Source organism: Anguilla anguilla, chromosome 11, assembly GCF_013347855.1.
Source record: "Anguilla anguilla isolate fAngAng1 chromosome 11, fAngAng1.pri, whole genome shotgun sequence".
In the NCBI taxonomy this organism is placed as follows: domain Eukaryota; kingdom Metazoa; phylum Chordata; class Actinopteri; order Anguilliformes; family Anguillidae; genus Anguilla; species Anguilla anguilla.
In genome coordinates this window covers 1,199,537-1,224,775 of record NC_049211.1, presented here as the reverse complement: position 1 = coordinate 1,224,775, position 25,239 = coordinate 1,199,537, and the positions used below count along the sequence as shown (strand labels likewise).

Here is a 25,239-nt window from a genome sequence, read left to right as displayed (position 1 = left end):
TGAGGAAGGACTGGAGGTCAGGACAGTGAGGCAGCACAATGAGGAAGGACAGTGAGGAAGGACTGGAGGTGAGTTCAGTGAGGCAGGACAGTGAGGCGGGACAGTGAGGAAGGACTGGAGGTCAGGACAGTGAGGCAGCACAGTGAGGAAGGACAGTGAGGCTGCACGGTGAGGCAGCACAGTGAGGTAGGACAGTGAGGAAGGACAGTGAGGAAGGACAGTGAGGAAGGACTGGAGGTCAGGACAGTGAGGCAGCACAGTGAGGAAGGACAGTGAGGCTGCACGGTGAGGCAGCACAGTGAGGTAGGACAGTGAGGAAGGACAGTGAGGAAGGACAGTGAGGAAGGACTGGAGGTCAGGACAGTGAGGCAGCACAGTGAGGAAGGACAGTGAGGCTGCACGGTGAGGCAGCACAGTGAGGTAGGACAGTGAGGAAGGACAGTGAGGTAGGGCTGGAGGTCAGGACGCAGGGTCCGATGTGCTACTCACAGAAGGTCCAGTTTCTCCAGAGCGACCGCGAGGCCCGGGAGGTCCAAGGGGTCCAGGAATGCCGTTCGCACCGTCCTTCCCACCGGGGCCCACTGGCCCAGGGGGCCCCTAGAGACACAGGGAGGGTTAAACACAACGCCTGGCCTGTCCAATCACCACTGGGCATGCTCGTCTTCACTACTGACATATTATTCATTTAGCATCACACATTCTCGTCTTCACTACTGATATATTATTCATTTAGCATCACACATTCTCGTCTTCACTACTGATATATTATTCATTTAGCATCACACATTCTCGTCTTCACTACTGATATATTATTCATTTAGCATCACACATTCTCGTCTTCACTACTGATATATTATTCATTTTAATCAGTAAAAACGTATGAGAGGGCAAGGTGGTGTCATTTTCTGTCCCAAAACCTTGAACTGACCTTTGCTCCACTGGGGCCGGCAGGTCCAGCAGCACCCTGGTCACCAGGGGAACCCTATAGGAGGGGGAGGGGCAGACAAAAACTTCAGGTAACAATTGAGAGTCTTCTTCTATGCACTACTTGGCTTTGTGGTATAATGCTGAAATACTACTCAGAGTTAGCAGATGACACAGTAACATCATGTGAACAGATCCTTCTGTTGTGTAATATTGTGAGCGATTGACAGAGCTTGTGCCAGGGATATGGTGGAAAGCCATTTCCTGTTACAGGAGGAAGTGGTCATCGAGCGGTCACTTACGGGAGGTCCTGGCAGACCCTGCAGGCCAGTGAAACCCCGATGACCCTTCTGCCCTCGCTCGCCTGTCTCGCCCGCCTCACCCTTGTCTCCACGTGGCCCTTGAGGTCCCTGGAGGAAGAGAAGGAGGAAGCAATCGGTGCACAGAAGAGCACTCCTATCACAACCTAAGCTGCTTCCATTTTCTTTGAGTGTTCAGTGGCAGCATAATATAATGTGTATGGAGTTGCGCTCTCTAGGCAGGTTAAAGGTTGTGGGCACTGCCATTGTGTATCTTTGAACAAATACGATGTGTGTGTATGGCAGTAGTGTGCACTGAGAGGACAGTGTGTGTGTGTGTATGGCAGTAGTGTGCACAGTGGGGACAGTGTGTGTGTGTATGGCAGTAGTGTGCACAGTGGGGACAGTGTGTGTGTGTATGGCAGTAGTGTGCATAGTGGGGACAGTGTGTGTGTGTATGGCAGTAGTGTGCATAGTGGGGACAGTGTGTGTGTATGACAGTAGTGTGCACAGTGGGGACAGTGTATGTGTGTATGGTATTAGTGTGCACAGTGGGGACAGTGTATGTGTGTATGGCAGTAGTGTGCATAGTGGGGACAGTGTGTGTGTGTATGACAGTAGTGTGCACAGTGGGGACAGTGTGTGTGTGTATGGCAGTAGTGTGCACTGAGAGGACAGTGTGTGTGTATGGCAGTAGTGTGCACAGTGGGGACAGTGTATGTGTGTATGGCAGTAGTGTGCATAGTGGGGACAGTGTGGAACAGACACTTACAGCCATGCCTCTGGCTCCAGCGGGACCTGGAGGCCCTGAGGGTCCTTGAGCGCCCTGAGAGAGAAAGAGAGAGAGAGAGTGAGGGAGGGAGGAGAGGAGATAGGTTAAACATATATAAACATGCCACATTGTGCAACACAAACAGTACCATATATGTGACATTAATTTTACAAGAAGAAAATATATTTCCTTGCAAAAGCACCCAAACGTATTACATAATGTTAAATATGATTAATAAAGAATAGCTATATTTACACATTTCAATAACTTACATTACATCTTGCATTAATATCTTACAGAGTAAAACAGTTTGTTTTAAACTAAAGGCCGAAAGGCCAGTTCTGCATTAAACACCATCGCTCAGAGAATTGCGTGAGGTTGTTATCGTTTGATTGGCCAGCTCGAGTGGGCGGGTCTAAGAGAGGAATACTCACAGACTCTCCTCTGTCTCCCTGTTTGCCGGTGGGGCCTACGGGTCCCGGGCCCCCAGGGGCCCCCGGAGCTCCTGGAGCCCCAGCAGGTCCTGTGTTACCACGGTCGCCCTGTAGGGGGCGAGACACAATCCCGTCAGTGAGAACCAGTAAGAACCATCACTTCATGAAACTACTTTAGACTCAACTGTCAGTGAACATGACTTGGTTAATGATTATGCCAAATGTATTGCTTATTGTAGAAATGATTAAATACTGTCTGTCTGTCTGTTCAGCAAAAAGCCTGACATGTCTATGACTTTAAAACAAGTCTTTTCTGATTTTAGAGAAACAGATTTCCCTGTGAGATTCTCACCTTGATCCCAGTAGCTCCATCTCTGCCAGGAGGTCCATCGGATCCAGGGGTGCCCTGTGATGTCACAGATGATTAGGATGGGAAAAGGTGGGGAGGAGGGGAGGGGCACTGTTTCCATGGTTACATAGCTCTGCCACCAATTACTCTGTCTCTTTATTCATACAGTACAGAGTGTCTTACAGGCTAGAAAGAATAAGACTGAATAAGATCAGAGAGATATGATATTGTAAGACAACGAGCAATGCTGGAGTGTTTTTATTTAATTTCTGAATGTGTTATGAAATCTGCCCTGACAGGTTAGTTCAGCTGAGTAAGGATGCTGAGACTTCACTGTGATTACAGATGCGTCCAATGCATTAGTCTGCCAGCAGTTTCACCATAGATACCAGTCACACACCGAAAGATTATAGAGGAGCTCAGAACATCTAGAACATTCAGTATAAAAGCAGCTCTGGTCGAGCACTTTGAATTCTGGTGGAGCACTAGAGTATGGTCAGTTCCATTACCCCTGTGAGGTAACTGCATCTTGTAAAAGCCAGAGTTTGTAAACTCCGCCTCCATCACTGCTTGTTACACCTGTTTCCCTCCAGGTGAGTCACCTGGCCCAGGTTCCAGCGACCCTGCTCACCTCTCTGCCAGGTTCCCCTGATGGTCCAGTCAGGCCAGGGGGCCCCACAGGCCCAGGGGGTCCTCGGTCGCCCGCCCCACCTGGACCTCCCTGTTTGCCTGGTTCACCCTGTGGAGAGAGAGAGAGTGAGAGAAAGAGAGCAATTATCAGAGTGGCCACCGGGGGCAACACCAAAGCCTTCCTTCTGGTAACCAGACCAGTGTGTTAAACAACATAAAATAACATAACATATAGCATAATGACAAGTACACTAGGTACAATTTAATTAGGAAAATGGCAAGTATTGTTGGGCCATTCAGTGTGTGCGTGTGTGTGCGCGTACATGCGTCCGTGTGTGTGTGGGCATGCGTGTGTTGGTACTCACAGAAGGTCCCGGAAGGCCAGGGAACCCCCTCTCTCCACGCTGTCCCGGCAGGCCCACAATACCGCGAGATCCGGCCAAACCCTGAGGTCCTGAGGGGCCGTCTGGACCCTACGAGCAGAAGCAGAGGCGGCGTGAGCTTTAAAAATCTGCTTCTCAAAAAAGTAGGTGAGGAATATTTCTGTGTCTTCACCAGTTTCACCTGCATTTAGAATCAAGTTACCTTACTAAGTGTTCTGTAATGAGGTTGCTAGCTAAATCGTAAACAATTTCTGCCTGCATCAGATAATGAGCCAGCCTAGTTCAGCTCTACAGTGGGAAAGGGCTATAATGAGCCAGCCTGGTTCAGCTCTACAGTGGAAAAGGGCTATAATGAGCCAGCCTGGTTCAGCTCTACAGTGGGAAAGGGTTATAATGAGCCAGTCTGGTTCTAGCTCTACAGTGGGAAAGGGTTATAATGAGCCAGCCTAGTTCAGCTCTACAGTGGGAAAGGGCTATAATGAGCCAGCCTGGTTCTAGCTCTACAGTGGAAAAGGGTTATAATGAAGCAGCCTGGTTCAGCTCTACAGTGGGAAAGGGCTATAATGAGTCAGCCTGGTTCAGCTCTACAGTGGGAAAGGGTTATAATGAGCCAGCCTGGTTCCAGCTCTACAGTGGGAAAGGGCTATAATGAGCCAGCCTGGTTCCAGCTCTACAGTGGGAAAGGGCTATAATGAGCCAGCCTGGTTCAGCTCTACAGTGGGAAAGGGCTAGAATGAGCCAGCCTGGTTCTAGCTCTACAGTGGAAAAGGGTTATAATGAAGCAGCCTGGTTCAGCTCTACAGTGGGAAAGGGCTATAATGAGCCAGCCTGGTTCAGCTCTACAGTGGGAAAGGGTTATAATGAGCCAGCCTGGTTCAGCTCTACAGTGGGAAAGGGCTATAATGAGCCAGCCTGGTTCCAGCTCTACAGTGGGAAAGGGCTATAATGAGCCAGCCTGGTTCCAGCTCTACAGTGGGAAAGGGCTATAATGAGCCAGCCTGGTTCTAGCTCTACAGTGGGAAAGGGCTATAATGAGCCAGCCTGGTTCAGCTCTACAGTGGGAAAGGGCTATAATGAGCCAGCCTGGTTCAGCTCTACAGTGGGAAAGGGCTATAATGAGCCAGCCTGGTTCAGCTCTACAGTGGGAAAGGGCTATACTGAGCCAGCCTGGTTCAGCTCTACAGTGGGAAAGGGTTATAATGAAGCAGTCTGGTTCACTCACTGAGGGTCCATCCTCGCCTGGCTCTCCCTTCTCTCCTGGGGCTCCGGCAGCCCCACGCAGTCCAGCGTCTCCCTGGCGACCAGGAGGACCGCCGTCTCCACGCACTCCTTTAGGCCCATCCTTCCCCGCAGGACCAGCAGGGCCTGCAGCACCGGGGTTACCCTGCGAGAGAGAGAGAGAGAGGGAGAGAGGGGGAGAGGGAGAGAGAGAGAGAGAGAGAGAGAGAGAGAGAGGGGGGAAGGGAGAGAGAGAGGGGAACAGAGGAGGGAGAGAGACAGGGGGAGAGAGGGAAGAGAGAGAGAGAGAACAAGAGGGAAGGAGAAAGGGAGAGAGAGGGAAGAGAGAGGAGGGAGGGAGAGAGAGAAGATAAGAGAGTGAGGACGAAGGAAACAGAGATAATTAATAAATGTTCAATGTGCGCAGATGACTCAGACTGTGTGATTTATATGGTTTATATGATTTATATGATTCATATCGTCCATGAAGGCGATTCAGGTCCTTGAATATGATTCAGACTGTACAAGTCATGTAGCTATGATGCTAAGGGAATAATAAGGCCCTCAAACTGTCTGCTTCCCTGATCTTGAGAGAGCTGCCCCGTGCTCACACAGCAAGCAGGTCGGCTGATGGCTCGCTGGAGTGTTCTAAGGTGGGGCAAGAGCTTCCCATTGTGTCCTCTTAGTAGTCTTGTGCAGCTACACATTTTTAAAGAGAAATAATGGCATTATGAAGTGTATCAAGGACAGGCATTTGCCATATAGCCTATGCTTTTGTTTCTATAATTATTTAATGACACCGATAATTATTTTGTTACTGCTAGCTCATTAGTTAACTATATATATCTTTCTCTTGGTAGCCAGATAGCTACCAACTGACCTCTATCTCTCTCACTTCACCTAGCTAGCAATCTCTATATATTGCTCTCACAAGCTTGCTTGCAGTCTCTCTATTTCTCAATAGCCAATGTTATCTAGATAGTGAGAGAAATAGATCGCTAGCAATCGCCAGCTATCTAGTGGCGTTTAAACCTCAATGTGTTTTGGTGTCAATGTGAATGATCTTGGCAGGACAAATGACATATTTGCATATATCCTGCTGCCTATCCTTTAAGATTTTAGCTGCACCTCCATTGCAGTGAGTGAAGCTGGGCAGATCTATTATTCACAAAATAAACCGTGAGCAACATTTTCTGGGGTAACATTTGTTGCTCACTTTCCCAGTTGCTCAGGTTGCTAGCTATTGCTCAGCTTCATAGAGAATGAATGGGCTTCCGGCAAATGCTAGCCTGAATCGCTCGCAGCTTGAACACTGGGTTATTTTCATTGTGGTGTTTATGCTCGGTAATGCTAGGCTTTCTGTTTCTCCTGCCAGTAAATCTAATTTCATTTGTGTTTAAATTTGATTTGGTGTGTTGGGGCCCTGACAGTGTGTTAGGGCCCTGACGGTGTGTTGGGGCCCTGACAGAGTGTTGGGGCCTGACTGTGTGTTGGGGCCCTGACGGTGTGTTGGGTCCTGACTGTGTGTTGGGGCCCTGACGGTGTGTTGGGTCCTGGCTGTGTTTTGGGGCCCTAATGGTGTGTTGGGGCCCTGACAGAGTGTTGGGCCCTGACTGTGTGTTGGAGTCCTGACGGTGTGTTGGGGCCTGACTGTGTGTTGGGGCCCTGACGGTGTGTTGGGTCCTGACTGTGTGTTGGGGCCCTGACGGTGCGTTGGGTCCTGATTGTGTTTTGGGGCCCTGTCAGTGTTGTTGTGGCCCCAGCAGTGTTTTGGGGCCCTAATGGTGTAGTGAGGCCCCTACGGTGTGTTAGGGTCCTGATAATGTGTTTTGGCCCTGACAGTGTGTTGGGGCCTGACAGTGTGCAGTGTGAGCAGTGATTGGGTGGGAGACTCACGTTGGGGCCGGGAGGTCCGACTCTGCCAGCAGCACCTGGGAAACCAGTGGCACCCTAAGGGGGGGGGGATAAAAGCAGATATGAGGTCATCATCAAAGCAACTCTTTATGCATCAGGCCTACAAGGGTCAGATCTGTTAGAGCTGCTAAAGGAAGTGGGTGGGGAGAGAGAGAGAATGGAGGGATGACTACTGTGAAATATGGAAACACAGAATAAAGGTGGAGGGAGGGATGACTACTGTGAAATATGGAAACACAGAATAAAGGTGGAGGGAGGGATGGAGGGATCTGGGTGGAGGGAGGGATGGAGAGATCTGGGTGGAGGGAAGGATGGAGAGATCAAGGAGGAGGGAAGGATGGAGGAATCTGGGTGGAGGGAAGGATGGAGGATCTGGGTGGAGAGAAGGATGGAGGGTAAGATGGAGGGATATGGGTGGAGGGAAGGTGGAGGGGAAGATGGAGGGATGTGGGTGGAAGGAAGGATGGAGGGATTTGAGTGGAGGGAAGGTGGAGGGAAAGATGAAGGGATGTGGGTGGAGGGAAGGATGGAGGGAAAGATGGAGGGATCTGGGTGGAGGGAAAGATGGAGGGATGTGGGTGGATGGAAGGATGGAGGGATGTGGGAGGAGGTAAGGATGGAGGGATGTGGGAGGAGGGAAAGATGGAGGGATATGGGTGGATGGAAGGATGGAGGGATGTGGGTGGAAGGAAGGATGGAGGGATTTGAGTGGAGGGAAGGTGGAGGGAAAGATGAAGGGATGTGGGTGGAGGGAAGGATGGAGGGAAAGATGGAGGGATCTGGGTGGAGGGAAGGATGGAGGGATGTGGGTGGAGGTAAGGATGGAGGGAAAGATGGAGGGATGTGGGTGGATGGAAGGATGGAGGGATGTGGGAGGAGGTAAGGATGGAGGGATGTGGGAGGAGGGAAAGATGGATGGATGTGGGTGGATGGAAGGATGGAGGGATCTGGGTGGAGAAACGAGGTGATGACTCACGGGAGCGCCTTGAGCACCGCGTGCGCCTTTGGGTCCGATGACGCCGGTGGGGCCCTGAGGAGAGAGCGAGAGAGACGGGGGTCAGAGCTGGGATCTCGCCTTCAACAGCAAACAGGATCTCGCCTTCAACAGCAAACAGTAACAGGTCACTATGCCCAGTAACAGGTCACTATGCCCAGTAACAGATCACTATGCCCAGTAACAGATCACTATGCCCAGGTGAAGAGGGGTTCAGTAATAGGGCACTATGCCCAGGTGAAGAGGGGTTCAGTGATAGGGCACTATGCCCAGGTGAAGAGGGGTTCAGTAACAGGGCACTATGCCCAGGTGAAGAGGGGTTCAGTGATAGGGCACTATGCCCAGGTGAAGAGGGGTTCAGTAACAGGGCACTATGCCCAGGTGAACAGGGGTTCAGTAATAGGGCACTATGCCCAGGTGAAGAGGGGTTCAGTGATAGGGCACTATGCTCAGGTGAACAGGGGTTCAGTGATAGGGCACTGTGCCCAGGTGAAGAGGGGTTCAGTAATAGGGCACTATGCCCAGGTGAAGAGGGGTTCAGTGATAGGGCACTATGCCCAGGTGAACAGGGGTTCAGTGATAGGGCACTGTGCCCAGGTGAAGAGGGGTTCAGTGATAGGGCACTATGCCCAGGTGAAGATGGGTTCAGTGATAGGTCACTGTGCCCAGGTGAAGAGGGGTTCAGTGATAGGGCACTATGCCCAGGTGAAGAGGGGTTCAGTAACAGGTCACTATGCCTAGGTGAAGAGGGGTTCAGTGATAGGGCACTATGCCCAGGTGAACAGGGGTTCAGTGATAGGGCACTGTGCCCAGGTGAACAGGGGTTCAGTGATAGGGCACTATGCCCAGGTGAAGAGGGGAACTCACCTGTGGACCGGGGGCTCCGGAGGGCCCCTGGGGGCCAGGTGCTCCAGCGTCTCCTTTCTGTCCTCCCTCTCCGAGCTCGCCCTTGGCTCCCGGCTGCCCGTCAGCACCCTTCACACAGCGGACAGAAAGAGCTCAACCCAACGGCACTGCCATATTCAACCCAACGGCACTGCCATATTCAACCCAACGGCCCTGCCATATTCAACCCAACGGCACTGCCATATTCAACCCAACGGCACTGCCATATTCAACCCAACGGCACTGCCATATTCAACCCAATGGCACTGCCATATTCAACCCAACGGCACTGCCATATTCAACCCAACGGCGCAGATCCACAATCAATGGGTTAACTGAATAATTAAGAGCAGAAGTTGCTATGAAATCCTGAACCTGATATGGCCTTCTTGCCACCCCTGATTTAGGGTTCTGTTTTTTTACTGACAGTCAGAAAGTGTGTGTAAATAGTTCATTACATGAGCATCAGTCTCTACGCATTACTGTAGCTGCAGCTCTGACATGCTGAGAATACACAGGTAGGATTTTGCTCCTTTGTCACCAGCCAAACCTGTGATTTTATCACGGCCTGACGCTGCACAGGTACTACCTGAGGAGTTTACCTACCACCATGTTCCAGAACTATTATTTATTTTGCCTTTAGACTACCTGTAACAGCTGCAAATCTTTGCCGAGCATTTATAGTATTTCTAGCAGACTAGCAGCACCTAGGGAAGGAGTCAGTTTTTTGGGAGATGAGTTTAGGACGCTGGTACTTACAGGGGGTCCAGCGAACCCAGCAGGCCCGGGGGGTCCGGTCTCACCGCGGTCGCCCTGTAAAAGGGGGGGGGGGGGGGGCGGCAGAAGGAGGGGGTCAGAGCAGCTGAGATGGGGGGGGTCTATCACAGTAATAATCTGGATCAGTCTTCTGGAGTCCACTGCATTCCCACTTGGCACTATCATTTATTTCATAGCCCTCCATAATCTGCTTAAGCATCTAATATGATCCTCTTTGTGTGAATCAAATGCTTTTTTCCAAGCACACATTGTATATTGTGTGTTGATGAAAAATATGACAGCAATGCCGGAGAGACTTACAGGAGCTCCACGTGCACCAGCAGCACCAGTTGGGCCTGAAGGTCCAGATTCACCCTGAGAGAGAGGGGGGGGGGAGTGAAGAAAGGAAGGGAAAGAGAGAAAGAGGAGAGAGTGTTTTAGATTCTTCCTCGGTCACTAAGGAACACTGAAGCCAGCAAATCAGAGAATGACTGAATAAAATGAGTCATAATGAGTACAAATTAATTGTATTAAATGAAAAATAATGTTTTATTGAACCAAATAATTAAACAATTATCACCTTCAGTCCATTAGGACCAGCTGGACCCGGAGGGCCAATGGGACCTGTCAAACCCTGAGAGAGAGAGGGCGAGAGAGAGAGGCAGGGAGAAAGAGAGAGAGAGAGAGAATCAATTAGTGTGTATAATACATATCTCCAAAGTGTGATGTAGACTGCACACTTCAGACTGAGTAGATTCATACGGATAGTGATGAATGGAGATCAAACCGTCAAGACTGGTATGGTGCATGTTGGTGATTGGCACTGTGTGATGATAAGTGCAGACCGATATGCTACCTGCAGGTGATTAGTGTGAGTGATCTCGGATTGATTATTGTGATTTTCATCGGATCGATTAGTGTGAGTTTTCTCTGGTCGATTATTGTGATTTTTATCGGATCGATTAGTGTGAGTTTTCTCTGGTCGATTATTGTGATTTTTATCGGATGAATTAGTGTGAGTTTTCCTGGGTCGATTAGTGTGAGTTTTCTCGGGTTGATTAGTGTGAGTTTTCTCGGATCGATTATTGTGATTTTTATCGGATCGATTATTGTGATTCTTATCGGGCCGATTAGTGTGAGTTTTCTCGGGTCGATTAGTGTGAGTTTTCTTGGATCGATACGTGTGATTTTTATCGGATTGATTAGTGTGAGTTTTCTCGGATCGATTAGTGTGAGTTTTCTCGGATCGATACGCACTCTTGAACCGTCCTTCCCAGGCGCTCCCTCAGGTCCTTTCTCGCCGTTGTCGCCCTGTGAAGGAGATACAGAGATGAGTGATCATGTGACAAACCCACAAATTGGGGTGCGTATTGGGGTGTCAGTTTTTGGGGGTGTCACTCACTCTGTCGCCCTTGGGTCCTGAGATTCCGGAGGCGCCCCTCTCCCCGGGCATGCCCTGCAGACCGGGGGGCCCCTGCGCCCCTGGGCTACCACCTGGCCCGATGGCACCCTGAAACGAGACGGACAGACGGACCTCAGCACGGACAGACATGAGCCCAATGCAATGAGCTAATCGAATTAACATTTCACAAGGGGTTGACAGACACACAGACAGACAGGCAGACAGACAGACAGACAGGCAGACAGGCAGACAGGTAGACAGGCAGACAGACAGACAGACACACAGACAGACAGACACACAGACAGACACACACACAGACACACAGACAGACAGGCAGACAGACAGACAGGCAGACACACAGACAGACAGGCAGACAGACAGACAGGCAGACAGGTAGACAGACAGACAGGCAGACAGGTAGACTCGGGCTCACCTTGGGTCCGTCGGTCCCTGGAGTCCCAGGGAGACCACGTGGTCCCTGAAGGCCTTGGGGTCCAGCGCCACCTCTCTCTCCGGGGAAACCTCGCTCGCCCTGCCGGGAGGAAGAGAGGGAGGAGGGAGAGAGAGAGGAGAGAGGGAGGAGAGAGAGAGGAGGAAAAGAGAGAGAGAGGAGAATGAGGAGGAGCGCATTTATTTCAGGAGTTCAGAGTTCCTGGCTGGTTTGAATGATATTGACAGCATCCTAAACTCTGAGATGGGGGGAGACACTCACTCTGGGTCCAACAGCACCAGCGGCACCACCCTCTCCTGGGACACCCTGCACAGAGAGGAACATCAATCAATCAATTAATCAATCAATCAATCAATTAGTCAATCAATAAATCAATTTATCAATCAGCCAATTAATCAATCACTCAGAATACAGGGTAGTATCTTCATCCAACAATAAGATCCCATCTTTACATTAAATTACATTTATTTAGCAGACGCTTTTATGCAAAGTGACGTACAAAAGTGCATATCATGGTCATCTTGTTTGATGTGACAGGTAAAAAGGTGTAACAGGTGAGACACTGGGGACACATACCTGGTCACCAGGCTTTCCTCCTTCACCTGGGGGGCCTGGAGGTCCAGGTAGACCCTATATGAGAGGGGGAGGGGAGGTGCATGTTACATTACAACATTATTGGAACTGAAAACAATAATTGATGATAAAAAATATCAACAATTTTGTAAATGCACCATCTATTGGTAGTCCCACTTATAGGTTACAGTCAGATAATGAGCATGCGAGTCACATGAGCACAGAGATTTGATTGGTCAATGCCTCTGCATGGTCCTGGTTTGTCTGTGGATTGTGAGCTAACAGTGACAGGTGACAGGTAAAGGTGCTCACCTGGAATCCAGAGGGACCAGGCTGGCCCTGTTCCCCTCTCTCTCCTGCAGGTCCCTGTGGAGAGATCACACAGTGACATCAGACCAGGGGACAAACCCACACTCGACACATCACTCATTCATCTGTGTCCACATCGCCCTCTGGTGGAGTAAAGTATTTATTCACATAGAACCTTTCATGCATGGCTGTAACATTTTACAGAAATTAAACCATAAAAATGAAACAGGGATATGTCACACAGAAAGGTTTTAAAAGTAAATAAAAGAAAGTAAAATGCAATAAAACAATAAAAGGTGCACATGACTGAATGCCACATGACTTTTTAAAAGGATGTGGAACACTATCAGTTTGCAAATCATTTTTAATGTATCAGTGATGTTTTCATATTTCCATTATTGTCCATAAATAATATTAATATAAATATAAAAAAGAAGGTAGGCCTTGTAAATAAATATGCTTAGATTTAAAAGGTATATGAGCCACTAGTACAATTCATGCTTTACTGGAAATTTTAATATCCTGAAACATTGCCTTTTATGCAAAGCACTTTAGTATTCTTTATGAAAGGTGACAATAAAAAAATAACATTTCAATACACTGCGATCATCGATGAACATTTATTTCAGCCCTCTCCTATCTCAGTTTGAAACCTCAGCCATAAAAGCATCACTGGACCGTTACTCTTCTGATCTATGCTCTTCATCACTGGTTTAATGGCAGCGGTACTCACAGCTGGCCCAGGAGGTCCGCCCGCTCCAGTTTCTCCATCTTTACCTGACAGACCCTGTAGCAGGAAGAAAGGATCTGGTCAGATGTAGATTTGATTTGATTCAAGTAGATAATTTTTTTCCTGGTTTCATTTTTCTTGGTCGATGGCACGGTTCATCGCAAGATCAAGGGCTTCCAGAGACAAGCTCACAAGCTTAATGCCTCCAAATTGAGCTTTAGCCTCAACACAAATGGTTAAAAAAAACTTGATAGCTCACTTTTCAAAATGTTTTAACAAACATTAAACATCTAGGACATTGATTGAAAAACCTTGAATTTACTAACAGAAAATATGCTTTGTATTCAAAAGTGACCTGCTGCTGGCCAATGGTGACATGCCACTTTACAGGTGAGAAATGAATCTGCGGAGCTGATTCATACTTAAGGCCTAATCAATGTGCACAACAAATAAAAAAATGTGCCATTGAAGAAGATTGCTTTTAACTGAGCTCATCAATGTTTTTTTTCTCCAGGGAAATCTGCAGTTGGGACCGCATGGGTGTTCAGTGTGCGCTCAATCGCTTCAGAACTGTAAGGGAAATTATGAAATGTTTGGCCTGAAGTTCATTTCCTGCCCTGCTGGGTTTACTGCTCCTCCTGCTGTGCCTCTATCAGTGAGTGGATAGGAGAAAACTCACGTGCAGAGTAAATTATATTTCTAACAGGAGGCAGATTTCAAGGCTTTGTTTTTTATCTCCTGGTGTAAGTACGATATTTTGGTCAAAACACATATTTAGAAAAATGAATATGACAGAAAGGTAGCTTACCCTCAGGCCTGGTGCTCCCACAAGTCCCTTCTCTCCAGCTTTCCCAGCCTCTCCCTGTGCACACACACAAACACACACACAAACACACACACAGTGTGGTACCATCAGCGTGGAACTGCAGTCACTTCAGACAGTTAAATCAAACTCCCACAAACTTCATATTTAGTGCATATTGAACGTATTAAGGTACAAAATAAAACAAGAACATATTATATCTTTATCATAATGTCTGTATTAATCTTAATTTTAAGTATTCCATGTAAATGTATTTTGCATTATTCACATACACACCATGCATGCGTGCATACACAAACTCACTCACACATAAACACACACAAACACACATGCACATGCACACACTCTTACACGCACACACACACACAAATACTCACTCACTTGGACATGCATGTGTACGCACACAGAAACACACTCTCACTCACACTTTCTCTCGCTCACACACACACACACACTCTCTCTTACACACACACTCACACTCTCTCTCTTGCTCACACACACACACTCACACTCTCTCTCTCTCACACACTCACTCACACTCTCTCTCTCTCGCTCACACACACACACACACTCTCTCACACACACACTCACACACTCTCTCTCTCTCTCTCTCACACACACACACACACACTCACGTTGGCTCCCTTAGGTCCTGGGAATCCCATGACTCCAGGCTGCCCGCGGGCTCCCTGGGGACCAGGTGGTCCGGGGCGGCCGTCTTCACCAGCAGCGCCCTGCAGGGGGCAGCAGAGAGAACGGTTCCAGGACACGCACACCTTCCTGAGTCAGATCTCACATTGCGATGCTGCTGCTTACAGACTTGAGAGCATAAGGAAACGGTTTTGGCAGCAATGCAAATGAAGTATCAGGAATTTCTAGATTTGATTTAACTTAGCTTCATGTTTGGAATGAGGATATAGTCATACATATTTTATAAATAAATATAACCAGGGTAAAATAAATGAGCAGTACTTTGACACTGATAATAATGGCTATGTTGTGCTCATAAATATATTGGTTAAATGTCCAACGAGCAATGAGAAAAGAGCAAGGGGGAGAAGAGTTGAGAGACCACTTCACTGCTTCGTATATTTTACCACTAGGGGGCAGACGAGAACAAATACAGATTTAGCGGAACTAAATGAACTCTACCCTATAAACGTACATATAAACATATAAACGTACAACTTAACATTCTAACAAGCAGTGAGAATGTATAATGACTCATTTTCAAATACTGTATACGAAAAGCAAAATTTTATCCAACTGTACGATTTTGCAAATGTAGTTTGCGTAACTATTCTGTGAAATATATAACTATTATTCGTCATAACCATGCTCATCCAATCAGAATTAGGTAGCCACAGGTTAGCGTCTTTAAAGATCCGGTCCTATGAAGAAATTAAGACCTGTCATTCTTAGGGTCTTGTTTTTGGGAGTTTTTCCATCACTTAAGGTGGATTTTATGGTGAGTTCTCCTATCCCCATTGGCCCCCTTTCATTATCGGTCCCATGCATTCTCACGTCTTCTGCCCTCTACTGGCAGTTATAATGTATTGAAAGTGAGCGAGATCACCTGTGATTAATGGACAGCTGCACGCGACCACTCGCGCTTTTCTGAAAACGCACTGGTCGAATGTCTGGTAGAGAATTCAGACCAGACAGTCACCTGTGCTGTCCGGTAATACGCAAATACGTTCCGCAGCGCTTAATATCGGATAATAATATGCCCTGTTAATATATGAACACTCCATTGTTAAGAAATGGAGCCAAAGAACCTGGACCTGTCTCATTTTAGTTCGCCAGAAGATAACATCGCCACTTTGCACTTGACTTAGCTAGAAAAATGAGCATCGCATGCTGGTGTAGTTGGAGTTTTAAGCGTCTTGGCTAGCAAGTTAGCAACAGCTGAGTGCTTTTCATTCACGGGTAAGGGCATTGTTTTATTGTTTTGCCTGAGGATAAAGGCCAAGTGATTTATATGTTTACTCTCCTAACATAGGCAAACATCATTCGAACGCGCATGGTCACAGTTAGCCTGCTGGCTGTTTTGTTTTTGTCTTTACATTACAATGAAGAAGTAAGTTTAGAACTCTGGTTTAGCCATTTTGGAGTTCCCCATTGCAGTACAGGTATATGGTACTTTTCGACTTCTTTGGACATTGGTATCAGTGATTGTACAAAGATGTTGAGGTTATTACTCAAAATGAAAACTAGCCATCGGCTGAAGAGGGTTATGTTTGATTGGTAGCTACTACTGCATAGACGTGTCACACGTTTGTCAGCCGGCCCCTTTGCTAGCTTGTAGTTCCTGATATGTAGTTGTCTACCTCATTCGCACGCCTTGTGCTATGTTATTGTTATTTTAATTTCATCCTGTTGACTTCATGTATGTAGTCTGCGTTTGTGCTTCTAGCAGTGGAGTAAGCGCATAGTGTTTTTCTGTTGTGCAGTGGAGTAGTACAGGGATAAAAATATTTTCTTTAGTCAGAACTACTGTTTGGAAGCGAGTCCTGGTTATAATAGTTACTCATAGTTTCCCCAGCGCTTATGGAAGAACTTCGGTGAATATATGACTGCCTTGTACTTTCAATACAGTTTGTAAATCAGTGTCATATTTTTCCTAAATAAAATATTCATGTTTTGGTACTCGGATTGTGCCGTGAATGGGAGGGGTTACGATAATGCAGAATGATGGGTCTTTACTGTGCTACATTAACACAGTGAGGGTTTAGCATCCGGTGTCTGCAGGACAGACAGTATCAGCCATACTTACAGTAGGACCAACTTTGCCTTGAGGACCAGCGTCACCAGGGCGACCAGTAAGACCCTGCAAGCCGAGCACAGACAGATTATTCATTACATTACATTACATTATGGATGGATGGAGGAAAACATCACAGGTCACATGACACCAGGGCCTGTAGTCTGCCTCCGATCAGACAGGCTTTAGAATGAGCTGCTAATCTGCAGTTATGGCAAATTCAGTCTGTACAGTGACCGTTACCCTGACTCCGCAGATTACTTGAAAAGTCACACCGTTATAACCTGTACTCAGACATATCACCTCAGACACATTTCCATGGCAAAATTGCACACTGCACACAATTAGAAAATTAGATCTGGGACTATAGAATGCTTTAAGCTGCTTTATAATTGTCAAGCAAAAATATTTATGCTTAATCGGGTCAATGAGTATGAATATTCGTACAGTCTAAGCTGATCACAAGTCTTTTTACCTGTGGGGATAAACCCACCGTAATAGCCCAAAATGCTAACGCTAATGAGTTGTATAACCGCTGTTAGCATCGCCATGGCAACCTCTGACATCACCGCAGTGGGCAAAGGTGACTCACCCTAGCACCTGGCAGGCCTGGCTCCCCAGTACGACCTGGGTCTCCGTTGGCTCCCTTGGGTCCTCCAACACCTGCAACCCCTCGCTCACCAGGGGCACCCTAAACAGGAGAGAGGGAGAGGGAGATGGAGAGGGGGACAGAGAGAGAAATATGAGTTCACTCATCACTCTGAACTGTAGGGCTGTTTGATTGTGGCTCTACAAAGGTCGAAATATGCTGTACAGAAATTACAGGCGTGCAACTGTGGTAAAATCAGTTAAACAGAAACTGCGCTTGCATTTCGAAGCGCTGCTGACAGGTGTACAGGTGTATTTTCCTAGTGAGAGTAGTTCCCTCAGACTGCAGCAGTGGGCAGCAGAGGATAGAGTTGCATAGACAGTCAGGGTCTGATGGACTGTGTGTGTTACTCACCTTAGGACCAGCCAGCCCATCCTGACCTGGGAAACCACGGTTACCGGGAGCGCCCTAGAAACAAGGTGTCAGGGTGAGTCCGCCATCTTGAAACGCAAAGCATATCTCATACACTGTGCTTGTGGTAAATAAACCAAGAGAAACACATTCACTATGCACAAGACATCCACGCACTGTTACAACATTAACAGACATTTCTGAAAGTTGAACTTTATTTTATTTAACTTTAGCAAGTTGTAATTTGAGTAAAACATTTACAGTTTTAATTTTTCACAGGGGTAATAATCTGTCACTAAGTAAAATTCTGGTGCAGTTAAGTCGGTTGGAACTGCTCTCATAGATGCTGTATACTGCGAAGGGGTGTGTCCTGTTTAGGGAGTGATGTGTCACATGATATTCATTTAGTAGTTAACTATTACACGGTGCAATTGTCACTTCCATTTAAGGCAATACAAGTCATGTGACTGACAAGCAGAATGTGGCTTTGTGACATCACTGTCCTTTAAAACACTCTCAGCCAATCACAAGTGAGATTCCTCGTGGTTTGGCCAAGCACGATGGGTACACAGAATAGATTGGCCAGGTGTGCGTTTCGGGGGTCTAGTGTCACCTGCGGCAGGTGTAGCGGGCGTGTCCTGGCGGCGATGAACACTCACCCTCTCGCCGGGAGGTCCGTTCGGCCCGGCAGCGCCAGGCTCTCCTCTGGCTCCTCGCTTCCCCTCCTCTCCCGCTGGCCCTGGGGCTCCCAGGGGACCTGCAGGGCCCTGAGTCGGGCGCCCAAACACATGCCTGATTAGTCTGAAGTGTGTGCGGCACTAAGATCCGTTAGACATGTGGGGAAGCAGCCTGGCTGTGGGTAAAGAACCTGGCAGTGACAGGACGTCCTAATCTCTCTGACCCTGTGGCCAGTCACACAAGAGCCAGGAGCTAATCCATTTAATAATCACTCCGGAGTAAAGGAAAGCTTTCAGATCCTTTCACAAACACACATGCTTTCCTTTTGTCTTGGCCAAATTATATTTTTAAATTCTAAGCAGGGACAGAGAGTAAAAGCTACTCTTGAGTAAAATACTTTTCATTCATGAAAAATCTATTGTTTAGTATTACGACTATGTAATGATATAAGAGTGGCCTTGATGGACGCCTCTCGATTTGAAGCGCTGTGATACACTTGTACCTGTGCTATAAGCACTCGGGTAATAAGAGACCCTGCAGTTTGCTCTGCTCACACGTATATCACACCACCACTCATTTAAACACAGAGAGGGTGTGCAGATCAAACTGAATACTGTCACTCTGCACCAGGCCTGCTCGGATTGGATGAACCAGGTGGAAGTGGGAGGGGCAGACAGGCTGGGGGCAGGACTTACAAGCTCTCCTTTGGGTCCAGCTTCACCTTTGAACCCTGGGATACCGGGGTCGCCCTACAGAGAGAGAGAGAGAGAGAGACAGAGGGAGAGACAGAGAGAGAGACAGAGAGAGAGAGAGAGATTTCCATAAGAGACTGATCCATGTGTCTCCATCTGGGACATGGAAGCACATAAGCACTGGGGTGTCCTGTAGTTTGGGGTACACCCTTAAAGATATGCTTACCTGCTGTCCTTTGGGCCCCAGAGGGCCTGTGGCTCCCTGAGGTCCGGGGGGGCCCCGGGGACCGGGGAAACCAGGAGCACCTGCAATACCAGGACCGCCCTGCAGAGGGAGGCAGAGAGGACCAGAGCATCACTCACTCTGCCACCTACCACCGATTAATCAATTAAAGCCAACAATATTAATATAAAACAACTAAACCATCAACTAAAAGCCAGTTAAGTGGGGAAAAAATCTATTTCTATTTTATATCTATCTTCGCATTAAAGAATTCCTTTGCATTCTTCATTCTCTACCTCTTAGCTTAGACAGGTAATACACATGCAGCTTATACAGGTAATGCACACAGATATGCTTTGCTGAGAGTACTTTTGAGTGCAGTTTTTCATTGATTACTAAATGAAAAAATGGCTGTATAGTCTAGTTGGTGGCTAATTGTGAATATGATTGGGTATGTGGGTATAATTCATTCAGAGAATAAACTCACCGCAGATCCTTTGGATCCAGGAATGCCGTCAGTACCAGGGTTACCCTGTAGAGACCAAACACAGCCGGGGATCAGAGACTGAAACTGAGACTGAAACAGCCCTACCTTCACACCTTATAACAGCACTGCAGGTGAGCCCTGCAGGTGAGCACTGCAGGTGAGCCCTGCAGGTGAGGGAGCTCTGCCTTAAGGAGAGTTCTCATGCTTTGTGATGAGCGTGCTTAAAAATGCACATCTGCACGTGTCAGTTGTAAATAATGTGTTAGTTCCCGTGTGTGTGTATGTGGTTGCAGGTGAACAGAGTTTGTGTTCAGTGTTCATGTCGTTTACACTGTGTAGGTTTCCCAGCTGGAGTGTACTATAAGCACTAGGGGCTTTGGGATGAGTGCAGTGGGATGCATATGATTTGGAGGACTGACACAAATGGAGTTATGGTGGGAAATTTATCAGAACATAAAAGCTTTTTGATCACAAATGGGCTTATTGTTTTGCTTGCGGTCTACTAAGTGTTGAAAACTTTGTCAGTATTTGTGTGGAACACCCCAGAGTCTCTCTCTTTCCCTGGCGGGACAGGGTGGAGTGTGCCGTTTGGGGGGGGGTGGGGGTGGGGGGGGGGGTTTACTTACCCCAGCACCGGCCGGGCCTGGGGATCCAGGGGTTCCAGACTCTCCTCGGGGTCCTTGTGCACCTTCAGGCCCACGAGCTCCTGTGGGACCTGCCTCACCCTGGGGGGGTTGAGAGAGGGGGGGGGGGGTTATGATTAAACCCAAAAGACACAGAACTCAAGACCTGGGGCAGCACTGCGGTGCCCAGTGAGGTCACTCAGGTGTGGGCTTAGAGTTGCTATGGAGACTGAGACAGGTGTGTACAGGTATGCGTGATCAGGTCCTCACAGGACAGTAAAAATAAAACGATGTGAAATTAATTAAAGAGACAGTAGGTTGGACCCAACAGAGTGGTCAACAGGACAACATCAGCAAACAGGCGCATTCAATAAACGGCTGATTTGGGTCTTCAGTGAATATGCTTCTGATGTGTTTCATTGATACTATGGAGTGCTTCTCTCCGGGGGCTGTACTGTTAAAGGATTGTGTGCACGGCAACGCAGGTGAATGGCACACACCTTAGCACCTGGAGAACCTGGGAAACCAGGAGCCCCAGCAGGTCCAACAGGTCCCTAGAGAGAGAGAGAGAGAGAGAGAGAGAGAGAGATAGGAGAGAAGCCAGTGGTAAATCTGTGATCATCTCTGACTCATTGTAAAAAATTTTCATTTGTGTGACTATGTTTTGGAGACTTTACAAATTCCTCACAATGCCAAAAGCATTTGATAATTAAAACACTGTAAAATGTAATCATAATTGTACGTACGGGAGGACCAGCAGGGCCAGCCAAACCATCATTTCCACGAGCACCCTGGGAGAGAGGGAGAGAGAAGGAGAGAGAGGGAGAGAAAGGACAGTTATTAAATGTATTGGATGCATTTAGATGGATTATTGAATGGATTTCACTGACAAACTCATAGTGTGCAAGCTTGTGAATATGATTGCACCATTGCACTCTAGGGTCAGTAGTCCATCTCTCTACTCAGTAGGGATAATTCTGCTCTGTTAACATCCATCTTGTTCTGTTCCACACCACTTACTGGCAGGAGGTGCTCAAGACTGGTAATAACTCTCAACATTACTGACAAAAAATACATATTTATAGGCGGTGAGGAAAATTGGTATTTTTAGGGACTAAAATACTGGAACTGTGATCATTTCATTTGAGCAATAACAGCTGCAAAGTTTTCGTCAACTGACCTTCTTGAGGTTACTAAAAATAGAAAATCAACAATGACTCTCTGTGTCTATTATAGAACAATGGTAGTGTGTTTTCTTTTTTAGCTAAAAGATCAGGGGTAGTTGTGGCATTGAGGAGATTAGTATAATGTGCCAGAAGGGGGCGCTGTAATGAGGTGGTAAATGGGAGAGAGTGAGCAGTCACAGCTGATATGATCGAGGTGTGTATGACTGTAGGAACTGAGGATTATGCTGAAGTCCTCAGACCATTTATTAATCCTGAATGTATACATGTGCAGAATATCATCAGAGGCTCAGAAAGCTATGATGTCTCTGCATAGTCTGTGAGTTAAATATGACAGATGTGTGCTGGTTAATGTCAGTTTAATGATGGTGACACTCAATCATTGGCAGAGAGATTAAAGACCAAGGTGTACCAGCCGTCTGTATAAAACATGGGCTCGGCCTAGTCGAAGGCCTGAAGCCTGGGGCTTGAGTTAGAGGGGCATGGGGGAATAGGGTGTGCAGAGTGGGGCGATACTCACAGCGGCTCCTGAGGCTCCAGGACGACCTCTCTCACCAGGCAGACCTCGTGGACCCTACAGAGACAGACAGGCAGAGAGGAGGGGTTCAGTCCAATGAGACAGAAAAAACAGTATCTTCTGGCAAAATAAAAGTTTAATAAATGAGTATGATTATTTGCTAAAAAAAAAAAAAAGTATCAGTCCTCCAATGCTCACCATTGGTCCGGGGGCGCCGTTCTCACCGGGAGCACCTGCCTCGCCCTGGAGGGAGAGAGAATAAGAAGAGTCAGCTGCTGAGAGAGATGCTCTGTAATGTAAAGGTGTGTTTAATGTGAGAAAGAGGGGGGCCCAGTTTATATGTTAGATCTGTGGCCTCCTGGGTTCTAGTGACTGGTCTCTCTGTATAAGTACCTATTAGTGACCGGTCTCTCTCTCTGTATCAGTACCTATTAGTGACCGGTCTCTCTCTCTGTATCAGTACCTATTAGTGACCAGTCTTTCTATCTATGTCAGTACCTATTAGTGACTGGTCTCTCTGTCTGGATCAGTACCTATTAGTGACCAGTCTCTCTGTCTGTATCAGTACCTATTAGTGACTGGTCTCTCTGTATTAGTACCTATTAGTGACCGGTCTCTCTCTGTATCAGTATCTATTAGTGACCGGTCTCTCTCTCTGTTTCAGTACCTATTAGTGACCGGTCTCTCTGTTTGTATCAGTACCTATTAGTGACCGGTCTCTCTGTTTGTATCAGTACTGATTAATGACCGGTCTCTGTCTGTAGCAGTACCTATTAGTGACCGGTCTCTCTGTCGGTCACAGTACCTATTAGTGACTGGTCTCTCTGTATTAGTACCTATTAGTGACCGGTCTCTCTCTCTGTTTCAGTACCTATTAGTGACCGGTCTCTCTGTAGGTCACAGTACCTATTAGTGACTGGTTTCTCTGTATTAGTACCTAATAGTGACCGGTCTCTCTCTCTGTATCAGTATCTATTAGTGACCGGTCTCTCTGTCTGTAACAGTACCTATTAGTGACCGGTCTCTCTGTCAGTCACTGTTAGTGACTGGTCTCTCTGTCTGTAACAGTACCTATTAGTGACTGGTCTCTCTGTGGGTCACAGTACCTATTAGTGACTGGTTTCTCTGTATTAGTACCTATTAGTGACCGGTCTCTCTCTCTCTATCAGTATCTATTAGTGACCGGTCTCTCTGTCTGTATTAGTACCTATTAGTGACCGGTCTCTTTGTCAGTCGCTGTTAGCGACTGGTCTATAATAACTACCTGTGACTGGTTTATCTACCAGCAGCTGTAACTGTGCAGCCCATGTAATTGGCTACAGAGGGACGGTAGTAGGAAGTTGCTGGCTTGGTGCTAGAGAATGCTGACGCTCGCCTGGCTTTAGGGAGTATTAGACCCCCCAACCCCCACCCCTGGAGGGGGGATGGGCAGTGATGAAGGGAATGGAGATGGAGGAGGAAGATGAGAGAGGAAGAGAAGATGGATAGTAATTTTGTAAGCTGTACGTGGGCGTGGGCGTGGGCGTGGTCAGGTGGGGCAGGTGTCTTACCTTAGCTCCTGCAGCTCCAGACTCTCCCTTCGATCCATCCACACCTGGGTAGCCCTGCACAGGTACAGTGCAGTACAGGTGTTAATAACGCTGCTCACTGCACAGGTACAGGTGTTAATAATACTGCTCGCTGTACAGGTACTGTTCAGTACAGGTGTTAATAACACTGCTCACTGCACAGGTACAGGTGTTAATAATGCTGCTCAGAGGGAGTGTAAACTGGCAGCTCAGTATTTATAAACAGCAGTGCTCAGAAGTTCAGATATTAAAATCAGGCGTGTTGCTCTGAAGGCATCCACTCTCAGGCAGTCAGCCAATCACACGCACCCTGTGTCCCTTGATCCCAGGAAGTCCGGGTGTCCCGGGGAAACCGCGCGCGCCCTGTGGAGGAAACGAAGAACGCATCAGCAACGGGAACGGCCCGAATCGCTCTCAGATTAGGGTGGGACGGGTCCCGGCGTGGGACGGGTCCCAATCACACTCAGATCTCTCAGGCTCACCATCTGAAATACTGATGTTTCTCTTCTTTTTTTTTTTTTTTTTTTACTAAAGAACTGTCAAAGGAGCAATGGTTTCAGTGAACAGACTCAAGCAAAGCTGATTACATGGGAATCGTGCGATTATGTAGTTCATAGCACAGTCCTTCAAGTAGCTGAAATCGTTGGCGTTGATATGGCTACGCTGTAGCTGCATTTACCTGAGGCCCAGGTGGTCCTCGCTCTCCGCTTTTACCTGGCTTTCCAGCTTCACCCTACAGGTAGAGAGAAAGAAAGCAGGTCAGAAAGAGAGATAACGTGCGTGGGTGGATGTGTGTGTGTGTGTGTGTGCATGTGTATGTGTGTGCGCACGTGTATGTGTGTGTTGGCAAACTGTAAGCCTGTATCTTTTGTTTCTATTTCAGATCTGAGGCTTTAATACTCATAGAGCTTTGTGTGCACTCAAATAGACAGGTGATTGTTTTTCTGTTTGTCTATGCACTTTTGCATCTGGTCTAAACATATTTTTAGCCACCATATCCATGCAAAAACTACAACTCCCACAATGAAAAGTGCCATACAAACTTCCCTTCTGTTGGAATCAAGGTCCAAAGTCTCAAGCTATACCACTGAAATCTGAGGCATTCGTGTTTTTACTGAAATGCAGGGGTGGTACTATTTTCCTGAATTCTGTGGTATCATAATGAACACGCTTGAGTTGTGTGGCTAAATGTTAGCGCTTTGCTCTAGGGGAGCTTTATTTGGGAGTTTTTGGGGGACGCAGGTGCTCTGATGTTTCTGAGGGTGATGAAGGTGAGCATTTCTGACATCAGCAGTGTTGATTAATAACTCTGCAGTGTGTTGGACACTGGTGGGCGGGGAGCTGAGGGTAGATGGAATGAGGGGGAGGTTTTTGGTGCTTCTGAGACTCCTTACATCATCTCCGGCTTTTCCAGAGGGTCCGGGGGGGCCGCGGGGGCCGATGGGGCCCTGAGCAAGAAAAGGAGAGAAAATTGATTTTTAAATAATTGACTTCCCTCTTAACGAAAAGGATGCACACCAACAAAAACATGCTCACTTTCCGACGGATAAAAGCACATGCTATCCGGACACACAACTCAGCTGGGAGTGAAATCAGACAGTCAGTCTGACTTCGTGATTCACTGAGTGTGAATCAGAGTAAATACACAATTAGATTT

The 25,239-nt window shown here is 47.5% G+C and overlaps 1 protein-coding gene and 2 long non-coding RNA genes across 6 annotated transcripts in view; 2 read left to right on the top strand and 1 right to left on the bottom strand.

Annotated features, from left to right (window-relative positions):
• The window catches only part of LOC118207188 (collagen alpha-1(II) chain), a 38,911-nt gene that overhangs the window by 3,564 nt on the left and 10,108 nt on the right, over positions 1-25,239 (bottom strand). For both annotated transcript variants that reach the window (XM_035380525.1, XM_035380524.1), the window contains 40 exons: positions 24,977-25,030; positions 24,262-24,315; positions 23,892-23,945; positions 23,565-23,618; positions 22,213-22,257; positions 22,018-22,071; positions 21,060-21,104; positions 20,814-20,867; positions 20,317-20,415; positions 19,691-19,735; positions 19,207-19,305; positions 18,984-19,037; positions 18,270-18,377; positions 17,614-17,667; positions 17,203-17,301; positions 16,623-16,676; positions 14,482-14,580; positions 13,832-13,885; positions 13,027-13,080; positions 12,297-12,350; positions 11,988-12,041; positions 11,673-11,717; positions 11,394-11,492; positions 10,961-11,068; positions 10,816-10,869; positions 10,139-10,192; positions 9,880-9,933; positions 9,562-9,615; positions 8,785-8,892; positions 7,900-7,953; positions 6,906-6,959; positions 5,014-5,175; positions 3,774-3,881; positions 3,410-3,517; positions 2,782-2,835; positions 2,430-2,537; positions 1,996-2,049; positions 1,227-1,334; positions 929-982; positions 490-597 (listed from right to left, as the gene is read on the bottom strand). In XM_035380525.1, coding sequence (XP_035236416.1) covers positions 490-597; positions 929-982; positions 1,227-1,334; positions 1,996-2,049; positions 2,430-2,537; positions 2,782-2,835; positions 3,410-3,517; positions 3,774-3,881; positions 5,014-5,175; positions 6,906-6,959; positions 7,900-7,953; positions 8,785-8,892; positions 9,562-9,615; positions 9,880-9,933; positions 10,139-10,192; positions 10,816-10,869; positions 10,961-11,068; positions 11,394-11,492; positions 11,673-11,717; positions 11,988-12,041; positions 12,297-12,350; positions 13,027-13,080; positions 13,832-13,885; positions 14,482-14,580; positions 16,623-16,676; positions 17,203-17,301; positions 17,614-17,667; positions 18,270-18,377; positions 18,984-19,037; positions 19,207-19,305; positions 19,691-19,735; positions 20,317-20,415; positions 20,814-20,867; positions 21,060-21,104; positions 22,018-22,071; positions 22,213-22,257; positions 23,565-23,618; positions 23,892-23,945; positions 24,262-24,315; positions 24,977-25,030 — 2,889 coding nt within the window. The remainder of the gene's footprint in view (positions 1-489; positions 598-928; positions 983-1,226; positions 1,335-1,995; positions 2,050-2,429; positions 2,538-2,781; positions 2,836-3,409; positions 3,518-3,773; positions 3,882-5,013; positions 5,176-6,905; positions 6,960-7,899; positions 7,954-8,784; positions 8,893-9,561; positions 9,616-9,879; positions 9,934-10,138; positions 10,193-10,815; positions 10,870-10,960; positions 11,069-11,393; positions 11,493-11,672; positions 11,718-11,987; positions 12,042-12,296; positions 12,351-13,026; positions 13,081-13,831; positions 13,886-14,481; positions 14,581-16,622; positions 16,677-17,202; positions 17,302-17,613; positions 17,668-18,269; positions 18,378-18,983; positions 19,038-19,206; positions 19,306-19,690; positions 19,736-20,316; positions 20,416-20,813; positions 20,868-21,059; positions 21,105-22,017; positions 22,072-22,212; positions 22,258-23,564; positions 23,619-23,891; positions 23,946-24,261; positions 24,316-24,976; positions 25,031-25,239) is intronic.
• LOC118207192 lies at positions 898-3,590 on the top strand. Its single transcript, XR_004761332.1, has 3 exons — positions 898-1,016; positions 2,753-2,868; positions 3,372-3,590. It is a non-coding gene; the product is annotated as an uncharacterized LOC118207192 (long non-coding RNA).
• The window catches only part of LOC118207189, a 33,418-nt gene continuing 23,596 nt past the window's right edge, over positions 15,418-25,239 (top strand). Inside the window, exons 1-3 of one of the 3 annotated variants that reach the window (XR_004761329.1) lie at positions 15,418-15,775; positions 17,619-17,686; positions 19,678-20,165. This is a non-coding gene — a long non-coding RNA (uncharacterized LOC118207189). Of the gene's footprint in view, positions 15,776-17,618; positions 17,687-18,918; positions 19,005-19,677; positions 20,166-25,239 lie in introns of those variants that run through there. The other 2 variants (XR_004761328.1, XR_004761330.1) reach the window with 2 other exon arrangements.